Consider the following 19,614-nt stretch of genomic DNA (forward strand, 5'->3'; position numbering starts at 1 on the left):
TGTCAAGGTGCGGGCTCAGGAGTGTATTCGGAACAGGCTAACGAAGTAGATACACGGGCAGAACGCAGGATCGGGCTATCAGACAGACACTTAGAGTAGCAAGACGTCGCTCAGAGATCAGGAACAGGATCAACACCGGAGTCGGGGAAGTATCAGTCAACCAGGCGGTCAGAGCAGGCAGAATCTCGCGATCCTCATTCCGGGCACAGTGCCCGGAATAGAGTCTCAGTACCCAGGTACTTGAAATGCACGTGACCTCTTAGTCAGCCAGGCGGAATCTCGCGATCCTCATTCTGGGCATGGTGCCCGGAATGAGGCTCCAAGCTGGCACCGTGACAATTAGAGTGTAAAAAGATGCCCTTTTATATGGAATACAGAGCTGCGTCACTCGCTTGCATGCGTCGCTCGCTTACCGATTACGTTATAGGTAATGACCAAGCAGGCGCTGACTAATAGTAAGTTCGGCGTTGAAGCAGAATACTAGCGGTCAATAAAGGTCGACACCTACCTACAGGGCTCTGCGGGTCGGTCCCTGCCGAGCCCAGGACAACGAGATGAAGACAAAGACGGTGCACCTCCTTTGCCTAGGTAAGTTGGTTATCTCATCTAGGCTGCGTAGATTTCATTAAAGGCATTAGATTATAATGATTATCTCGCTTGGACATATATACAGAGCCAAGTCTTTTAACTATTAATAATGACCCCTTATTCCCAATTCACCCAAAAGTCACTGCTAAGGCATGCACAATCCAACTCCCTAACCTAAGCCTCAGAAGGATCAAGCGCAAGTACAGCCGCATTAACAGCCTTGTAAATAGCGCTGTCATCAGTCATGATAGTCGAAACGCAGATCGGAAGAGCAGGCTGCGCGACATTGTAGAGGAAGCGCTGTGAAAATGGAAGAGATTGTTAGACAAGAGGGTGGGATACAGTTGGCTGCACGGGCTTTTGCTTACAGTGGTATCGTCGTTGAACCTGGTCAGCGCATCCTGGAGGGTGTTGCGCTGGTTGGCATCGAACTCGGCTGCCTTGTCGACGAAGGCGTTGAGGGCTGCGATGGAGTTGACGTGGACCTGTCCGGGAGGCAGATTCGTCAACATACCATACCATGCCATATCATACCTGTACTCTGTACACGGGGTTAACTGGGAGCGGGAAGGCATACGTTATGAGCAGACTGGCAAAGAACAAGCTGGATGGGCTCGGCGAGGGCGTTAGAAGGCTGGCTAGAGTGGAGATCCTTATCTTCGGCGTTGACGGTCTTGTTGAAGGTAGAGACGACGTCCTGGAGGGGGGAGAAGTAGACCTTAGCATTCGGTCTATGGCAAGATGACTTGGAAGGGTCGTCTAAGTTAGAACTCACATCAGCAGTCGTGCTTCCCGTCTTAGAGGCAAGGTGGTTGAGACGGTAGACAGTCTCCTGGTAGCCGATGTCGAGCTGGGCGAAGCGGTTCAGGAGAGTCGGGACGATGCTGGAAGAGTTTGTACCAGTGGCGGCGGCACCAAGGGCCAGGCAAGAGGCGAGGAGGGCGTTCTTGAATTGCATTTTTGTTGTTTTGTTGTACTGAGTCTTGAAAGCAGAGTCTAATCTGTAGTAAGGATATTATTGTCCGAGAAGAAATGTGGAAGCTACACAACTTTTAAACCCTGAGTCTCTGGCCCTTTCATCCAGACTGCAACTGGAAATTGACTAATGGAATCGGTATAATCCGCTTGCTAATAGATACTACGTACGTAGTAAAATGGGGCATATTGCTGGTCTGATCTAGATCAATAAAGATCTCATCAATAGTCCGAGGACCTCCGAGACCATGCGCGGCCAAAATCAAGAAAATCAAAGCTTTCCGACGTCGATTTTTGACGGCTGCGAACATGTGGGGAGCCCTAATCCTGAGATGTGACATCCTAGTACGGCATTGATCGGCTAAACCTGGGTCTTCTTCAGAGGCAGATCGCAGACGCATATGAAGCTATTGTTGTAAATCATGCAGAGTCGTGCGCCAACATCCATTTGTAGCCTTATGGACCACGGTTGAGGGGAAACTGAGGGAAAACCTTCTGCAAGCTTCCAGCCCTTTGTTCATTGGGGTCAGAAATAAGAGCTCGAGAAAGAGAGATGAGCCCAATAATGATGACAATAGACTACGATCACAGAGTAATTTGGGCTGGAATGAAGATCGCCGCTAGGGGACGACAGCAGAACTCCATACTCATAACCACTAACCAGTCATGACAATTATATTGAATGCAACCTCCTGGCCGACAGTCGTGCCCGATCTAGGTATCGTTTGTTCAGCATGATGATTGGCGGGTTATGTTCCAGCCATAACCCTCATCTAAGACCATAAGTTTATAACGCTTCCGGCACGGGCAACTTTGGCATCGCTGGGCGAAGCACTGCTCTACTCTCTTTTTACAACGAGATGTTCCCACCATGATGACTGGTGAGGCTTCGGTCTTGAGGGGAGAACCTCTTTCCTCACCTGCTATATCTAGAACAAGTCAGTGCATCCCCTCTGGGTTCATGACATCCAAACTCGCAAGTGAAATCTATTTCCAGACGATGGCATGAAAGGGATCCAATGCCGCTGCTGCCACCTCCATCGACTTCACTTTGATTCATGAAAAGCCAGCCAGAATCCGGTCGTAGTTAGGGCTGATTCTAATGGTCAGCGTCACGGGTACTGGAAACCACATAGAGCAGCTATGTCCCTGAAAAGGGATCGGGCCCAAAGAAAATCGTCAATATATGGTGCCTTGTAGTTCATATATCGTCTGCTGCAGGAATCAATCCATTAGCGAAGCCTCCCGAGTGCCGATGTGTGTGCGAGTCTATGGTCGGAGAGAATGGACCAAAAAACAAGTACAAAAAGGTATTCCGATGCGGGGAATCGAACCCCGAGCTGTCGTGCGCTCACGTGATGAGAGACGACGATGTTAACCATTACACCACATCGGATGGTTGTTGAATGAGTCGGCTTTGTTAGAAATCATGACCCTAGGATCCAAATCGTTGAGATAGGATATACTTCGATGCTTGTGTAACAATGCTAGTATAAGGTTTAGAGCCGCGCGGGGGTGCTGCTTATTCCTTCTTTTTTTGTCGAGCGCGTTGCGGCCCTGCGGGCTGCATAGCTGTGCCTTCCTGTTTTGCTGTTTAGGAGGGACGGGTCTTCCCGTTGGGGTTCTGGTGCCACCGCCAGGTACCTCGCAGTCGCGCATCTACCTTTAGTATGGAATGGGCCACGGTTTGGATAAATCCTTCGAACCTCAGATACGGAATAGAGGCTTGAGAGAAGTGTTGTGTGAAGCAACATTGTTTCTGTACGTGTGTTTTGTGTTTCTTATGGCGAGTCGGAGACTGTAAACTTCACCATCAGCCGTGGATTATATATATCCGTATCCTCCTACCTACGTAGGTACTTATTTCGCGGTTGACGGGGTGGCACAATTTTTCCTTCCTCCTACACCGTAATCTTCAACTAGCTAGTTAAGATGTCTAGGATATTACCAATCCAACCCTCCCCCTCCCCTGCTATCTCGATCATCCACAGACAGTGACTTGCAGTAAGCCAAACGCCCCGCCAACAAAAAGGACAACGACCTGAAGCTGAAGTGAGGGTCCTGAAAACCCTGTCCCAAAATCCCGACAGCCTCATTCCCACCGTCTACTCTGGAGAAGAGTCATACCTTTTGAGTTCTGAGTTCTGACCCTTCAGCTTTCAACACTGCCTATTCGTGATCGGCCAAGGACCCACGGTGGTTCCACTGTTAAAGTACAGCCAAGCCTTCTAAGCCTCCCTGAGATCACACGTTCCTGGATGCTGTTGCCAGTGCTGGGCCTTTTCATTGGTTGTTCGCAGGAGCTTTCCTGCGCGAAAGCCGGGAGTACTCCGTAAGGACATGAGCTGAAGGCAGCTAAGCCCCTGCTGCAGTCTGCAGGGTCCGTTGGCGGTGCGAGAACAAGAGTACTGTGTTGACCCCCTTGGGGGCCGAATTAGACCATGGCCGTGGTTGGTGATAGGTATATAATAGTGTATCCTCGCCTCGGGGGTTGGTGAACTTGGAAGTGTATTGCTGAAGTATACCTCGCTCAACCATAATGACTCTTCGATTGACGCTGTTTACGCTGCTGGCGGCTGCGGTTTTGTTCTTGGACGTGTGCGCTGCCCGGAGTGTCCCTCTGTTAAGCAGAGATCTGCGTTCAGCAGTCTCACTGCCATCTTTCGACCATGGACTGGAGATCCCAGAATCTGGAAGCGCCGGGTGCATGACTCTGGCTCTGGGTCTAGCTCGAGCTCCGATTCTACTTATGACTCGACTTCTACCACATCATCTACTACCACCAACAACAATGACAACAACAATGATGATGAAACTTCAACAACCAGCACCAGCGACAGATGTCTTGGACAGAAGAACGTGACCCGCGTCATCTAGAATGACGTTGGCTACGGACACTATTACTCCTCCGGGATTGGAAGGTATGCTCCATCCTCACCCTCCTGTCGTATAGCCACAGAGCGAGACACTAACAGCACCCGGCAGTGAGAACAGTACCAGCGGCGGCATAACCCCCGATGGCTCCGGCACAGCCCCTCGCTTCGACAACAGGACCGGCGCCTTCATATTCCTATTCGACGACGCGGCAAACGACGTCGACATCAACGACCAGCACTACCTCAGCTACCTCGGCGGTGCCGCAATTCCATTCAAGTCAGGCGATGACTCTCCAAATGGTGTAGCTCCCAAGAAACTCGATAATCTCGCCTTCGCTACCGTCGACGAGGAGTCCGTGAAGGATGGCTCCTGCGCTGTCCCTAACACCTCCTATGCATATGAGTACCAGTCCAAGTACAGCCTGTCTTCGGGCAGCGTACCGGTGTATTGTGTTTGTGATCCATTAGGGCTGTGTGGTTGTGACGACCATCACGGAAACAGCAGCTTCGTGGATGTGATGCTGGCGTACGTCGGACTCGATACTGAAGCGAAGAACGTCTCGAAGGCTTGCACTATCTCGCTTGATAGAGCAACGGCTATCCTTGTTGATGGAGGATTGTCGAACGGGTCGACGAAGGCTGATCCTGACGCCGATGAAGTCCTCGCTCGTGAGTCGAGGACTAGAAACAGGAAGTGCGGTGGCAGTGGCAATGGCAATGGCGGAGATGGGACCGGTGCTGCGACTGCTCTCTCGGTGAATGGCTGGCTAATTGGCTCGGTGCTGGGGATGGTTCTGATTGTCTGGTTTTGAGTAGCTCGAGATGCCCAATCCATTTGTACATTAGCAAACATCATGTCTTTGTTGAAGAAACTATACGAAGATGGACCTGTTTTTTACCCATTGAGTACTGGACGAGTGTCTCCAGGTGAATCTTGCTCCAATGCTTGGTCATGGGCACGAGAAGAATCCTCTCATTCTGTATTGCTGATCAACACAACGCAACACTTCCATTCCTCTCCTCTCCTGCTCCCTCATTCTGACTCTTTTACTTCCCTCACCATCTTTTCGTCCCGGACCTTGTCGTTTTAGAGCCCCCCCCCTTCCCCCTCTCAGCCCTCTCCAGACTTCTCTTCGACATCAGTGACACCTCATCTACCATTCTGCTCCCTATTCTCTGGAGGCTTCGACCATGGCCTCATCCAACTCGTCCTCGCCTCCTTCTTCTGCGCCAGCCGACGCACCTTGGCCGCACACACACCCATCGCGGCAGGTAAATCCTGACCAACACTCGACGTTGCATTCAAGCCCTGATGGAATCTCAACTAATAGAGTTAGGGCCTTATATCTTACAGTCCAAGCCCCAGTCCCGAAGGCGATAGTCTGGCCCCGCCATCTGACAACGCCAACTACAAGAGCAAAGGGTCGTGGCTTGGAGAAAATAAGGGTTACGCACGTTGGGAACCCGGACGCCCGCATCCAGTAAGCCCTGGCTAACACTTGACCTTACATCCAAGCCTTGACGCACATTCAACTGACAGAGACAGGGCCTGATACCTCGCCGTCCAAGTCTCGAAGGAGAGGGTCCGCCCCTGCCACCTTCGTCTGCACCTGCCGAAAGACCAAGTGAAGTGTTGGTCTCTGAAGATAGAAAGGACGAAGGATTATCGAAGTTTAAGAAACCCGCACCTGGAGATGTAAGCCCTGACTAACACTTGACCTTATATCTAAGCCTCGAGGCACACTCAACTGACAGAGCCAGCCCTTCCTCCCCATCCCTCTTCCCCCCCTGGCTCCACCATTGGGCAACGAGGAACGGAGATGGCTCGGCCCGAGACGGCGCAAAGCCAGAGTCAGAGTCCAGGATGACAAGTCGCCCTACACCGAGCCCCTAGGGAGGCCAGACATGTTTGCTAAGCGGCCGGCCGTGGCCAAAGACGATGGTAATGATGGACCCACGATGATTCCTTTCGGTGACGAGGACAAGCTAGGCCCAGCAACCGAGTCGTCGGCGGTTTCCGAGAATAATGATTATGGAGGAAAAACTCGAGAGGAATTTCTGGCCGACCAGTTCTTGGAAGATCTTGCAATCGAACTCGAGCCTAAAATTGGCGTGAGATATTACCTTGGCTAGTCTTGTTGTCTTGTACTTGGGATGACCTACTTCAGCAGTATCTGGTCTTTTGATTCCAATGCAATTATTTTTCACATGTCTACTACTACTAGAAAAGATAAGTCGTAATGTCTGTAAGCAGTCGATTCTCGCATCCTGATACCAAGAAATCGAATGCAAGAACCCAATCCAAACCAAGGAAAAACATACATATTATCTTCCGCCCCAAAACCCGTATCTGCTGTCGGCCCATTCAGCACTCGCTGGAATGCAAAGTAGACTGTCTAGTACACGCCTTCTCTCTGAAATTTGTAGGTAGGGTAGGCTAAAGCGGCTTCCATCGGTCTTGCCTGTTCATGTTATCACCCGCGCCTGCCTGCAAATATCTCTTCAGGTCGATCCTTCCTTGAGTTTCGTCTCCTGGGCTCCCCCTTTTTCATCGTTGCCCCGGTCCTTCAGTCCTTCATCCATTTTTCTTCATCTAAGTCCTCTTGATTACAGCCCTCTCCATGGCTAATCTCACATCCCTATCCTACCGGGCTCTGCCCTTCCTTTTGACCATGGCCTGACCAATGACGGAGGGCCCAGAGGTCAACGTACCTAGTTGACCCTGGGCTAGCTGGGCGCCCACTTCGTTGCATTCTTTGCTAGACTCAACGCTATTAAGGTTGCTGAAATGACCATTCGGCTTGATGTGCAACCTTCTCTCAATGGTAACAGCCGCGACCCGCCAAAGCGGTTTACCCACAGATGTGGGATTTATTCGGAATTCGGACATGTACGGAGTACCCGACCCCTTACCACCTACTAGACCAAGCAACTTCCGTGCCTCAGTGAGGGGTCGGGTACCTATCTCAAACCACTTTCCTCAACATCTCGCAGTATGCGCCGGATCAGTCATTCGCTCGCCCTCGAATGGGAAAGAGAATCGTTGTGGATGGACCGGGTGCAACTCGACCTTTAAGACTATATGGGGTAGAGCTGGTCATGTGAAAAAGCATCGGTATTAACCTCAACCTTGTACGACATGTCCAGACAATCCAACAGTTTTCCAAGAATACAACAACTACAACAGGCATTGGCTGGATACACACGCGCCGGCTATGTGTTGTCCACAACCGGCATGTCAAGGTCGATCCATAACATACCACAAGGAGAAGTTAAGAGGCCATCTCAAGACCTACCGTCGCGACGTCTCTTAAGGCGGAGATTGTTACTATCCACGGAAACTTATCCAAGGATCCTGGCCCTGACCCCGTGCTTCTCCCCGACATTTCCGCATCGACGACGACACCCGAGTCTTTCGATTCGGAGATTGTGATGAGCGTTCGGAGAAGACGTCTCAAGAGGGGACGAAGGGTTTGAGAATTGTGCGCATGTCACCCCGAACATTGGTAGCTTTTTTCTCTCCTTTCTTTTCTTTCTCAAGCAATCCACTGTTTGCTTTCTTCAAAGCCATGATATACGTTTACTCACCAATTGCTATATTTGCTTCTCTGTTCTCCTGCTGCAACATGTGCTCGTGAAAGCTTCCTAACTTATGCATGGGTTTAAATGAGGAAATAATACCAAAAAAAAAATGTAATTCTTGGACATTTTTCATACAACTACCATATTTCTCCAGCACCGGAGGTCGTCCTTGGTATACTACCTGCTCTCCGGGTCAGTAAATTTGCTATCTAAAGGGACGGACGGGGCGAGGCAAGAGTAGATGCTCGCCTTGTTGAAATCGGTGGCGTCATGTCATACTGCTAGGTTCGAGGCGAGGCTGATTTGTCTGTGCCAGCCACTGCTTTTCCGCTTCGACAGCTCTGCAATCAGAGACAGGATCCATCAGAATCTACGCACCTCAGTATCGGACCAGCACATGGTTTGAGTGGCACTGAACTGATGATTTCCAGAGTGGCTATTACTGTCGTGGCCCAGGTAGATTGCTCGATACCACCATCTAAACTGAGCACACTGCATCTCTGGCTTGACGTTCTCATTCACCCTTGTTGATACATGAGATGATATAGACTTCTCTGTCAATGGCTCTGTCACTTTTCTCCTGGGCCCGCTGTCTATATAAGCCCGACCATCGCCCACCTTTCTCGCCTTGCTTCTTTTTCTTCTTCTTTCTCCCCAAGCAACGAGAATCTGGTGCCTCTTCATCAAGGCCTAGGGCTCGGGCTTATGTATGTTATGCATTGCATTGCATAAGGATCGGCCTTGGGGCTAGTGGCTTTTTTTACATGTGGTTCCGCTTGTGGACATAAAGGAACCAATCTTTATGTACATAATCGGCTGAGAGTTGCGGATGGACATAGAGGCGCCTGTTTGCTTGATCTGGCGGCCGGGGTCGGTTCATTGATTTGCTGGATCTGCGGTTATCTGGGATATGCTGAAGGGGGTGGGGGCGGGGGCGGGGAGGCTTGCTACCACCCACACGAGCGTTGTCATAGTCTGCCCAGTTTACGAGCTGGCTCATTATGTTTACTTGGTTTTTGACCGCCTATTGCGAAGTAATGATGGGTGGTGTTCTCTTGTTGGTAAGCTCAAGGCCAACGAGAGGGTGTTGAACACCCATGCCCCCCATTATCGTTGGCACACCCTCTACTCTTGTTGAGTTCGTGATGAACAATCAGCTACAGTTGATAAATCTTGGTCTCCTCGTCTATGAGGAAATGGACACCCTTGTCCGGCGTGGCTCGGGTACTCTTGATCACCTACGAGAACTCCACCGCACTGGTCGGGTTGTTACGAAACGGCTCATTGCAATCTCCAGCGACGCGGTTCCATCCAACATTCGCATCGACACATTGTCCTTGGCAAACGATGTTTCTTCGATGAAGGTAGGAGGGTGGTTTCACTCTGTTGATATTGTGTTCAAATCAATTCAATCGAACGGAGACGACTTTCTTGACCAGGTCTGTACGGAGATCTCGGCGACCCTATCGCAGAGCCCTTTCGCAACCGTTCTCATCGTCGTCGAAAAAAAAAAAAATAAGCGACGCCCAATGGGTAAAGACACGGTTACCTGGTTCCATGGGTGAGCGTCTTATGAGCGTGCTTGGGCTGAGAGTTATCAATCCCATGATGAGCGCTTGACAATATGGGATCACTTCAAGAAGACCCGGACCCCGGGGGCTGTTCTCGTATCGTCGCAGATCATGCTGACTGGATTAGATCAGTTATTTGACAAGTACTTCTTCATCGGTATGCTCCGGCAAGCTATGTTACAAGGACAGTCTGAGCATGCTCGCGGCGAAGTCATGAAATGTGACATTGCTCTACCCTGCATCTGAAACTCCAACCTTGAGAAACATCGCCAGTCTGATCCCATGCGCGAGCGTCTTATCGGCGTGCCTGAGAGTTATGTCCATGTCCCATGATGAGTGCTTGGCCAACTGGGACAATTCAAGGATACCTACCCCGGGGCTGTTCTTGTTTCGTCACAGATCATGCTGACAGGGTTGGCCAGCCAGTTTGTTGGCAAGTGCTTCTTCCTGGAAATGCCCAAGCAAGGTACAAAGGCAGTTCATGCGTGCGTGCGCGAAGTCGGCAAGCGTCACGTTTCTCCACCCTGCAACGGGGTTGGCCGCTGCTCGTGAGTTGACTGTCCTTGAACTTCGAGAGGCATCGGCAGGGAACCCTCGACATTACCCTCCACGACCTTGACGGGGCGTCGTCGAGCCGTGTCGTCCCGCAGCTGAGGGTTGACCTCTTGACCTGCCAAAGTCCACACAGCGATACCCTCCAGGTCATCGATTTCCTTTTTAGGCGCAACCATTTCCTATCAACTCCAGAGAACGACAGAAGTAAGGGTGGAACAACCAGCTCTGCAGCCGTCGCTGATGTTTTCAATGGTGGACACTCTGGGCTTGGAGAGTCTCTCTCCAGACTCTTTCCGACGCTCAACGCTGCCATGACGACGTTCATGGTGCCCGGTTTGGTGACAATATAATACACGCAAAGTAGTTACCACCGGACCCACGAAGCCTGTGCGATGCGTGCCTACAGTAGTAGTTTCCCGGCCTCAACAATCAAATGACGACGATGGTCGGACTACCGTCGTTGCTTCGTCCGGACACCACCGATCCCGCCCCCGTTATTCCTACCGCTACGTGAGGAGCGCGCCCACGACTATCGTGATGACTACCGAGATGAAAAGGGTCGGCGCATATTTTTGCCTCATGAGTGCTCTCGGTGAGCCCAAAGAATCCATGTCAGCTCTCCATCTCTACAAACTGTGCTTTCAGGTTGGGCTCTCAGGACCGGCTCCAGGACATTGATCTCTTTAAAGGAGAAGGCTATCCTCCTGACTCTTCACGGATGCTCTGGCTATCTTTATCAATCAAGATGTTTAGCGTTTAAGGAGTCGGAGAATCACGGTGTGCTTGGATGTCATACGTAGCGATGGGAATAGGCCAATACTTCAGCCTCCGAAAGCAGGCCTATCGTGAAGCTGTGCCGATTTAACGACACTCATGGTTGCGAATAAAGAGAGTGCCTTGCCTCGCTATCGGATAGAATGCATGGCGGTATGCAAGGCACTCGCAAGGACCACTGCTAGATAGATGTTCATTGGCCTGTGTACGTATGCAGGGTATCTGGACGAGATGGACAGCGTCGAAAAACAGTGATGAAGATAGCCTAGAGGGTATTTAGTCAATCTATTCTTATTGCTATGGTGCAATTTCCGTAGAAGGTGCTGAAGAGTTGTAGACACAAGGAAGGAGCCAAGAGGGCCCACCGATCGGGATCAATAATGGGCGATAACAGTCCCGATAGTGATGCGTTTTATCCTGTAATCCCCCGTTCTTGCTCCGACTTCATATTATCTCTTGATTTCTGCTGCTCAATTGCTTCTCTCTCGCCTTGAGCATTGCGAAAAGTTATCTTTGCTTGTATCCTGCAGAATTGCACTGCAAGCTGCTCAGTCTTGTGCCTCGAATCGCTATCTATCTTTATCTGCTCTATCTTCTATCGCCAGATCTTTCACTCCTTATCCTGCCAACGTCGACAACACCCCAACCGAAGAGACAGCCTCTTTGTACCAATCGTCTCCCTCAATCGATTGTCTATACACATCTCTCCCCAGACTCGATCGAATTCCTCGACCGGCGGGTGAAGTTCAGAGGACATTCCACCTCGCGCTCCCTTTTTTTCCGTGGCTGGTCCCCCTCGCAACAGATTCGAGATCCTCCCCTCTTACCTCGTCCCATGCGCCCCGTCAAGACCAAAGTCACTCAATCGACTTGATCTTCTCTCTATTCGGTCAGCAACGGCCGAGTTTCTAGCAGTTTCTTGCCACAGCCTCCATTGTGGCTTCTTCGCTCCTGTTCCGGGCGTCGCCCATCGACCCGGCCCTGCGTCCTCCATCGCCCTCGAACTCCCAATCGAACGATATCGCCTATAACACTTCCTCCTCTTCCGCCGAAAGCCAGTCGGCTACTGATACAGCGCCTGGTGTCTCGTCTGCTTCGTCGCAGTATTCTACCGCGCTACCGGAACTTGCTTTGAGTTCGCTAGATAAGGGTCTTGAAGACAGTCCAAGCGGCGCCAACGCGTTCTCGAGCTCTCTTGGTCCGTCGCTTCCTGGTCTGTCTGTTCTCGCATCGGTCGCTTCTGCGCCGACTTCAAACCTACGGTGCGTATCTCAATCCGCCCGGCCACATGTCGCGATAAGCGTTGGCCGCGCGTGGGTGTCAACGCGACTGGCATTTGGTGTTGAGAATCAATCTCTATTCGCGAACATGCCACGTCTTGCCCCTTCTTTATCAGATCCGCAACTGACGATCGACCGATAGAACTTCGAGTAGCGATGCGCATCTAGGCATGGCCAGCATGACCTACGCGACATCGTCTCCGGCAGCTACGACTGGCGGACAAGGGAACAATCCTGTAAGTTCATTTTTCAGCACCTCAGTGACTGCTTTTCACTTTTGGATTATTACATATTCTACGTTGTCCTCTGCAAATTGCTTTTTCTGGAGGTTTTATTTTTTCACCCGAACTGTTATCAGCAGGCTTGGCACCGCACCGCTACCGGGCCTTATCTCATCGCAACCCATCAATAATCTTTCCCCCAATCTTATCAACCCTGCAATCTTCCCTCGTCCACTATCAGCAGCCTGTCCTCCCACGCGGCCCCCTCATCTCTTCTCTCCCCTTTCCTCACCCTTCTCCCCAGGATCTCTCCAAAATCAAATATGGCGAGTACGTTGGCTGACTCGAAGCGACCTCAATTACAGCCCATCTGCCAGAATTGCGGCACTTCCAAAACTCCCTTATGGCGCAGGGACGAACTCGGCTCGGTGCTCTGCAACGCCTGTGGTCTGTTCCTGAAGCTCCATGGCCGACCACGTCCAATTAGCCTCAAGACAGACGTGATCAAGAGCCGCAATCGAGTCAAGACTGCTGGCCAGGGACCGAAGCGCAAGGTAAGCCGTCGCTCCGATTTTTCTCTTCGCAGCTGTCGCTCTTATCTTGAGCGATTGAGATACGAGATAACGGTCGCTAACGTTCGGGTTTCTTGCAATAGTCTGGCAGCGCAGCCGATGGTAATGGGTTAGCATCCACGCGATCGGAGGCAGGCACTCCTCCTCTTGGATCGCAGGGATATCGTCGCGCGTCGCGTAAGATGTCGCCGGGTCACTCGGACCGTTCCAACTCCCCTACCGCCCAAATCGAAGCATCCGGCCTTCCATCCCTGCACCAACCGCACGCGCAATCCCATCATAACTCCAATATCGCGCCGCAGCATATGTTCGATAGCGTGACCACCGGAGACCACACGAGCCAACTCCCTGTCCTGCGCCAGCCTTCTCCCACGTCAACAGCCGCACCAGTGGACCGTCACCATGAACCTCCGCAGACATACGAAGACCTCCTGGCTGCGAATACTTCCTTGAAGACTCGCGTGAGCGAGCTGGATCTCATCAATGGGCTCTTCAGGGGGCGCGTCGCAGAACTCGAGCAGAGTGACGCAACTGCCCGGCGCTCCCAGATGATTCTTCGCGACTCTGAAGTACGTCTGCGGCGCTCCCTTGACGACTCCCAACGGCGAGAGGAAGAGCTCAAGCGGCGCGTCGCCGAGTTAGAGCGCCAGCTTGCCGAACAGATCGGCGAGCGAAAGCCCTCGCAAGAAAACCCTCTTGAGCCCCTGGCCAAGAGAATGAAGCTTTCCGACGTGGTGGAGAACCCTCCTTCCAACTCACCAGGCAAGTCGCCCAAAAGTATCTAGCACGGGCTTTCAAGATCTGGATCATCTTCGTGATACGCGGGTTGCGATACTTCCTACACAACCACAGGCGTATCTGCGATTACTTGGTCCTGCTACGTTTTTTGATACCCTTGCAAGTCTTGTCATTGGCTGGTTACTTATATATCCGATCGAATTCTGCACGTTTTTGCTTCGATCCACGTCCGGTTGCTTACTTCCGTTTCTTTTCTTTCTGTCTATCCTCTTTGTGTCCTATGACTTGTCTGCAATAGATTCATGCAACAACAATATTTTTAATCTCGATATGAAAACCGGCGTAAGGCCTCACCAAAACGATATGGACTACAAAATGGTTACGGTTCTAGATGGGGGAAGCTATGATTTCCGTTCGATTACTGTGTTTATGATTCTCAATTTTACTGTCTTCTTTCGTCATGTTTCATGCAATATCTCTTATCTCCGACAGGCTTGATCCTTCACCTACATTTCGGACCTTGGGTTTGGCGTCGCATTGATTGGCAGAGCATCGTTGCTCGGATCTACTCGATGGATTGTTTGTGGAGTATCCGACCTCACTGTCTCCAATTCTCCGCGATCCCTTATCGTTTCCGTTGGAGACTTGGAGATAATGCGCTGGTCTTGATACTGGGTCTGACACTGATACCAGATACAGCGCAGTGACTCTGAGGCATGCTCGACCTTGCTCCTTCGTCCCAGCCACTTGTAAGCATCGACCGAACCAAGACCGGGGCTGTGCATCCCCGATATCCCCCATTCTTCACTTTATCTATACTGTATCTGTGTTTATCTTCTCCATATCTATCTATCTAATCATCGCTCGCCTCCGCTCCATTCTGTGCGTTTGGTTTTACTTAGGACACTACCGCTGAGACTAGGGCTTACAGTAGAGCTAGCTAGCTGCAGCTGCAGTGCCATTCTGCGGAGATGGTGATAATGATGTCGCAATCGGCAGCCTCGTTGCCTCGCTTACCTAGGTTTACATTTGAGACCTAGCCTGATGTCGTAGGTGCTGGTAGCTCTTATCTTTCCCCTATCAGCTGTCGTAGCCGAGGTCTGTATGGATTGGGTGTCCGATAACTGATACTTGAGGTCTGGAGAAGAGGCCAGGTGGTTTGTTTACGACCCTGGTCGTTTTGATTTGGATTACTTGTTCAAGCATTTGCTTTCTATGTTTTCTTGTTGGTGGTTCGTGTAGACCAGGTTGATCCGTTATACGGCATTCCGACCACCATATATATATCTCCGCCTATCCCCGGCTACACACACAACAACCACACACAAAGGAAGAACGCACCCGCCCAACCAAGAGCATGACCTCACCCAAACCAGGCAGACACTGGCCCCTCCCGTCCCCCTCATCTTGCCTCGCACCTTCCACATCCAAAGAACCTTAACCCAAATGAGCTCAATCTTGAACTCACCACCCCGCATCCGAAGTATAACTTCGCGATTTCGCTGTATACAGCGTTTTAGATCATATTTTAGAATAAAAATATCTTATCCAACAACCATCCGATGTGGTGTAATGGTTAACATCGTCGTCTCTCAGGTCATGTGATCTAGATCACGACAGCTCGGGGTTCGATTCCCCGCATCGGAAATGATTTTTTTGCGGTTGGTTTTTGATTGCGCCTTTGGACAGGGAACATTGCTTGGAAAACGTCGCGATGTGGCCCTGCTTGACAATTTGCTGAATGAAACTTGTTTTTGACCATGGACTGTAGAATGCTAGGGTTAAGTATCACAATTCCTGTCGATCGATATTGAGCTGATCGCAGAGTGCGGTAACGATGGATGGGAACGCCAAATCAACCATACCTTGATCTAGACTATATAGATGTTTGAACTATATTAAACAGGCCGATTCACTGCCTGGCTTGTGTACAGAGTAATATACCCTGCGTATTTACAATGGACGTTTTATACACTCGCAGTCTTGATGTATATACGACATTTCCAGCGAGGTACAACTAGACCATGGCCGATTATTGCTCCAAAGAGACCCGAAACCCTTCATGGAGCCTAGATTTGGCATTTGATATCCTTTTGCCGCATCTATCAGGAATCAGGGGAAGTCGACTTTCAGTTTCCACGTATGCCAAGTTTCGGATCTCACCGGCCGTGGTCGAAACCCCGGAGAAAACCGGATAGACCTCGTGATGTATAGAAATCTTCACATAGTCCTGATAACTCAGAGGGTCACCGAAACACCAGCGTACCATCTGCCCTTACAAAAAAGCTATTCAAAAACCATGCCATTCGTCCAACCTCTCGGCCTCCGCATGGCCGGCCTCTCAAGCACCGTCTTCGCAGCGCAAGGCATCTTCCTGCTCGGAAACGCCTTTTACAGCATCGCGTTCCCAACATCAGTAGCTAATTTCGAGGGCTCCTCGTTAACGGGGACGCCGAAGGGTGCTGTTCAGTGTATTGGGTGCGTGCCTCACAATCCAAAAAGTCCATTCTCGCTAATAAGGTCGATGCGCAGTCTAACTTCCCTCGCCCTGGGCACATACTACCTCATCTCAGCCTACCAGCGCGACACAGCAATTATGGTCTCTTCTGTGCCGTCGCGGCTTGTGGCTGCTTGGGTTATGTATCGGAATGGTGGGAATTGGGTTCCGCCGGCGGCTTTTGAGGCGGCCATGGCTGTTTTAGCTGGGGTGTCGTTGGTTTGGGATGCTTATATGTAGATTAGATATGGATATAGATTTACCTATTGACCTGGGATGAAGGGCGGGGGGAGATGCCTTTCAGATGTACGATATGAGAGATAAAAAGCAATTTCTTCTCCGTACTTGCTTTTGCTGAGCTCCCTTGTAACACGCAGCTAGCACTGCATGAGGCATCATTAGCCAATTGACTCCCAGAAGAGCTGCATGCAGAGGTAAACATGTACTTCCGAGTCTCCAATGTAGGCACCCCGCTTGCTTCCCCGCTTCTTCTACGGAGTAGGTCGACTACTCAACCGGATGGCCAGAGCAGATCGACAAGCAGAGCAGATTCTACGAGACCAGGGTTCCCATGCTGCGTCGAAGAACCCGGAAAACGCGAAACATCTGATTGGACCAATGCAGGAGCTCCTGTCCTTGGTCTGATATTTGAGTTATTTTTGCATACGTGTCGGATTGGCAGCTTGGTGGATGGAGGTATAAAGCCTTTGTCGCCGCTGACTTCTTATCATTGAGAGGGCAATCCGCTCATTAGAATTCAGTATCGACCAGTGCTGATCGAATAGAGTGCAGATTTGACGCCTTTCCGCAAACTAGGACCAACGCGGCAGATACCAAGCATGGCGTCTACTGTCACAGACCACTCCAATGTGGATGTGCTGATTGTTGGTGCTGGCCCTGCTGGCCTGATGATGGCAGCATGGATGGCAACATGCGGTGTGAAAACCCGAATTATCGATAAAAGAGGCACAAAGGTTCGCATGAATGGTCGACTTAAGCAATGCAAAGTACACCTTGCTGACAAACGAGCGTCAGATTTTCAACGGCCAGGCAGACGCCATCAACATGAGGACAATGGAGATATTCGACTCCTTTGGTTTCGCTGACCGTGTCCTGAAGGAGGGCAATCCCATGATAGAGCTCAGTCTGTGGAATACCGACTCAAACGGGAGACTGCAGCGTAGTGATCGCAAGTCAGTGATGGAACCTGGGACAAGTCGCTTCCCACAAATGGTTCTTCATCAAGGCAGAATTGAGCGCTTTTCCCTGGATTACATAGAGAGATGCAGCGGGATTCGTGTTGAGCGTGGTGTTCTGCCGACAAAGCTGGAAATTGACGACGCCCTTGTCGGCTCATTAGATGCCTACCCTATCACAGTGCATTTGCGCCACCTCTCCGAAGCTGAAGCAACACCGAAGCAGATGGGTACAGCTGTCAACGGCTGCGCTATCCAGGACGGCCTCTTTAGGAGCAACCTATCCCCAGACGATACGGAGGAACTCCTAAAGACCATGGACGGGGAGGCCAACAAAGATAAAATCATCAAGGCCAAGTATATGGTTGGTGCGGATGGCGCGCACTCGTGGGTGCGCCAGGAGCTAGGATTTTCACTCGAGGGGGAATCGACGGATTACGTCTGGGGTGTTCTGGACATGGTGCCCATCACTGATTTCCCAGATATCCGCACGTTATGCACTATGCAGTCCGCGGATTCGGGGAGCATCCTGGTCATCCCCCGCGAGAATAAGCTTGTTCGGTTATATATCCAGCTGACGACAACGGCATACAATAGTGGGAAAAGAGCTGATCGATCCAAGATAAACCCTGATGTTATTTTAGAGGCCGCCCAAAAGATTCTGGCGCCATATCAATTGTCATACCGCAAGCTGGATTGGTGGACGGCTTATCAAATTGGTCAGCGCGTGGGCACACGGTTTTCTGCCCATGAGCGAATTTTTCTTGCTGGAGATGCCATCCACACTCACAGGTGAGGCACGGCTTTCGGCCAGTCTTCTCTCGATGTTGTGTTGATTTACGTGCAGTCCTAAAGTCGGGCAAGGTATGAACGTCAGTATGCATGATTGTACGTATCACGATCAAGACGTATGGGAACCGGTTAGTTCTGACAAGTAAGATAGCGTATAACCTCGGATGGAAAGTGGCTAGTGTCATCAAAGGGGTCGCAAGCCCCTCTATCCTCAAGACATATGAGCTGGAGAGAAGAGGGATTGCACAAGATCTTATTACCTTTGACTATTGGTTCTCTCGCTTACTGTCCGACCGTCCTGTGCCTGAAAGTACGACGGCGGATCGCACAAATCCCGGGAATATGAAAGAGGCTTTTGAGAGGTATAATCTGTTCCTGGCCGGCTGCAGTAAGTGGAGCTGATACTTTTGCATCTGAGACTCGATCTGACACTGGTCGAAGGCGTCGATTATGGCCATAATACGATTGTGAAGAAGGAAGATGAACGAAGCTCCATAATCAGCATACAAGAACTTGCACCGGGGATAAAAGTCGGCATGAGAGTCCCTAGCGTGAAGGTCCTGAACCAAGCCGATGGGCGGCCCTGGCATCTGCAGCAGCGACTTCCCAGCGATGGGCGCTGGCGTGTCGTGGTATTTGCCGGCGACGTGACAAAACAGGCCCAGAAGGACAAGCTCGAAGTATTAGGAGCTGCGCTTGGTAGCAAGGAGTCATTTCTGCAGCGATTCACGCCAGCAGAGGCACGCTATGACGCCGTCATTGAGGTACTCACAGTGCATGCAGCACCCCGCAAGCAGTTGGGCATATTTGATTTCCCCGAGGTGTTTCGCCCGTACGATGATATCGAGGGTTGGGATTATGATAAAATCTTCGTGGATGATGTCTCGTATCACGAAGGCCATGGACGGCTGTATGAGACCTGGGGTATAGACCCGAACAAGGGATGCCTCGTTATCTTGCGGCCGGATCAATACGTCTCGTACATTGGACCTCTGGAGGACTATGATGCAGTCGACCGGTTCTTCTCTGGATTCATGGTAGCACAGGCAGTGTAGTAGAGCGTCTACTCGTGGCAATCATGACACCATCTTCTGAAGTCTGAATTGACAGTAGGTCTGACAGTAGGACCTGGACGAGGGTAGACAACAACCCTAGATAGGGATCTTGCAATTGACTAACCCAAGATGGTGATCCCGAGCAGGCAGCGGTTGAAAGCGAAGATCACCCAGGGGTTCCAGAAAACCAAGGTGTGAGTTTTGCTTCTTTTGTTTGAGGTGCGAATGATGAAGCTCTGGTGGAGTGCCTGGCTGATGAAGCCGTGGCGTGCGAAACGGGGTCCGCGTATTAGCGTGATGGTATTTTTGCAAGCTCCAATGAGACAGCGCTGATTGATCGCC

The 19,614-nt window shown here is 50.9% G+C and overlaps 7 protein-coding genes and 2 non-coding genes across 9 annotated transcripts; 7 read left to right on the top strand and 2 right to left on the bottom strand.

Moving 5' to 3' along the window:
- Positions 1-762: 762 nt before the first annotated feature.
- BDV14DRAFT_203988 (uncharacterized protein) lies at positions 763-1,546 on the bottom strand (the record flags this gene model as incomplete). Its single annotated transcript, XM_073774413.1, has 3 exons — positions 763-888; positions 957-1,073; positions 1,166-1,546. 3 exons carry the CDS (start codon positions 1,544-1,546, stop codon positions 763-765), a joined length of 624 nt encoding a protein of 207 aa, XP_073624099.1.
- A 1,330-nt stretch (positions 1,547-2,876) lies between these two features.
- Positions 2,877-2,959, bottom strand: BDV14DRAFT_t126. The gene has a single exon. It is a non-coding gene; the product is annotated as a tRNA-Glu (tRNA).
- A 1,143-nt stretch (positions 2,960-4,102) lies between these two features.
- BDV14DRAFT_211226 (uncharacterized protein) lies at positions 4,103-5,285 on the top strand (the record flags this gene model as incomplete). Its single annotated transcript, XM_073776048.1, has 3 exons — positions 4,103-4,210; positions 4,261-4,431; positions 4,553-5,285. The coding sequence occupies 3 exons, from the start codon at positions 4,103-4,105 to the stop codon at positions 5,249-5,251; spliced, it is 978 nt and encodes a 325-aa protein (XP_073624100.1). The 3' UTR covers positions 5,252-5,285.
- A 345-nt stretch (positions 5,286-5,630) lies between these two features.
- On the top strand, positions 5,631-6,572 carry BDV14DRAFT_203990 (uncharacterized protein; the record flags this gene model as incomplete). The annotated part of the gene is made up of 4 exons (XM_073774414.1): positions 5,631-5,711; positions 5,777-5,920; positions 5,986-6,135; positions 6,201-6,572. The coding sequence occupies 4 exons, from the start codon at positions 5,631-5,633 to the stop codon at positions 6,570-6,572; spliced, it is 747 nt and encodes a 248-aa protein (XP_073624101.1).
- Positions 6,573-8,531: 1,959 nt separating this feature from the next.
- Positions 8,532-8,929, top strand: BDV14DRAFT_128723 (uncharacterized protein). The gene has a single exon (XM_073766050.1). It carries the CDS (start codon positions 8,582-8,584, stop codon positions 8,807-8,809), a length of 228 nt encoding a protein of 75 aa, XP_073624102.1. The 5' UTR covers positions 8,532-8,581; the 3' UTR covers positions 8,810-8,929.
- A 3,533-nt stretch (positions 8,930-12,462) lies between these two features.
- BDV14DRAFT_128737 (putative GATA transcription factor (AreB)) lies at positions 12,463-13,988 on the top strand. Its single transcript, XM_073766051.1, has 2 exons — positions 12,463-12,976; positions 13,078-13,988. The coding sequence occupies exons 1-2, from the start codon at positions 12,746-12,748 to the stop codon at positions 13,777-13,779; spliced, it is 933 nt and encodes a 310-aa protein (XP_073624103.1). The 5' UTR covers positions 12,463-12,745; the 3' UTR covers positions 13,780-13,988.
- Positions 13,989-15,290: 1,302 nt separating this feature from the next.
- On the top strand, positions 15,291-15,379 carry BDV14DRAFT_t125. Its single transcript has one exon. It is a non-coding gene; the product is annotated as a tRNA-Glu (tRNA).
- A 602-nt stretch (positions 15,380-15,981) lies between these two features.
- Positions 15,982-16,705, top strand: BDV14DRAFT_181013 (uncharacterized protein). Its single transcript, XM_073769991.1, has 3 exons — positions 15,982-16,209; positions 16,264-16,612; positions 16,676-16,705. The coding sequence occupies exons 1-2, from the start codon at positions 16,032-16,034 to the stop codon at positions 16,467-16,469; spliced, it is 384 nt and encodes a 127-aa protein (XP_073624104.1). The 5' UTR covers positions 15,982-16,031; the 3' UTR covers positions 16,470-16,612; positions 16,676-16,705.
- A 363-nt stretch (positions 16,706-17,068) lies between these two features.
- Positions 17,069-19,538, top strand: BDV14DRAFT_211234 (putative FAD monooxygenase; the record flags this gene model as incomplete). The annotated part of the gene is made up of 5 exons (XM_073776049.1): positions 17,069-17,203; positions 17,265-18,217; positions 18,273-18,313; positions 18,369-18,605; positions 18,659-19,538. The coding sequence occupies 5 exons, from the start codon at positions 17,069-17,071 to the stop codon at positions 19,270-19,272; spliced, it is 1,980 nt and encodes a 659-aa protein (XP_073624105.1). The 3' UTR covers positions 19,273-19,538.
- Positions 19,539-19,614: the final 76 nt, after the last annotated feature.

This window comes from Aspergillus stella-maris (genome assembly GCF_047715825.1).
Source record: "Aspergillus stella-maris strain CBS 113639 unplaced genomic scaffold BDV14scaffold_68, whole genome shotgun sequence".
Lineage (NCBI taxonomy): Eukaryota > Fungi > Ascomycota > Eurotiomycetes > Eurotiales > Aspergillaceae > Aspergillus > Aspergillus stella-maris.

Bases quoted from the DNA above. Each gene is read 5' to 3' on its own strand.
- BDV14DRAFT_128723 (XM_073766050.1), top strand. From the start codon at position 8,582: ATGGCTCTGTCACTTTTCTCCTGGGCCCGCTGTCTATATAAGCCCGAC.
- BDV14DRAFT_128737 (XM_073766051.1), top strand. From the start codon at position 12,746: ATGGCGAGTACGTTGGCTGACTCGAAGCGACCTCAATTACAGCCCATC. The intron at 12,977-13,077 runs GTAAGCCGTCGC...TTCTTGCAATAG, and splicing joins GCCAGGGACCGAAGCGCAAG to TCTGGCAGCGCAGCCGATGG.
- BDV14DRAFT_181013 (XM_073769991.1), top strand. From the start codon at position 16,032: ATGCCATTCGTCCAACCTCTCGGCCTCCGCATGGCCGGCCTCTCAAGC. The intron at 16,210-16,263 runs GGTGCGTGCCTC...GGTCGATGCGCA, and splicing joins GGGTGCTGTTCAGTGTATTG to GTCTAACTTCCCTCGCCCTG.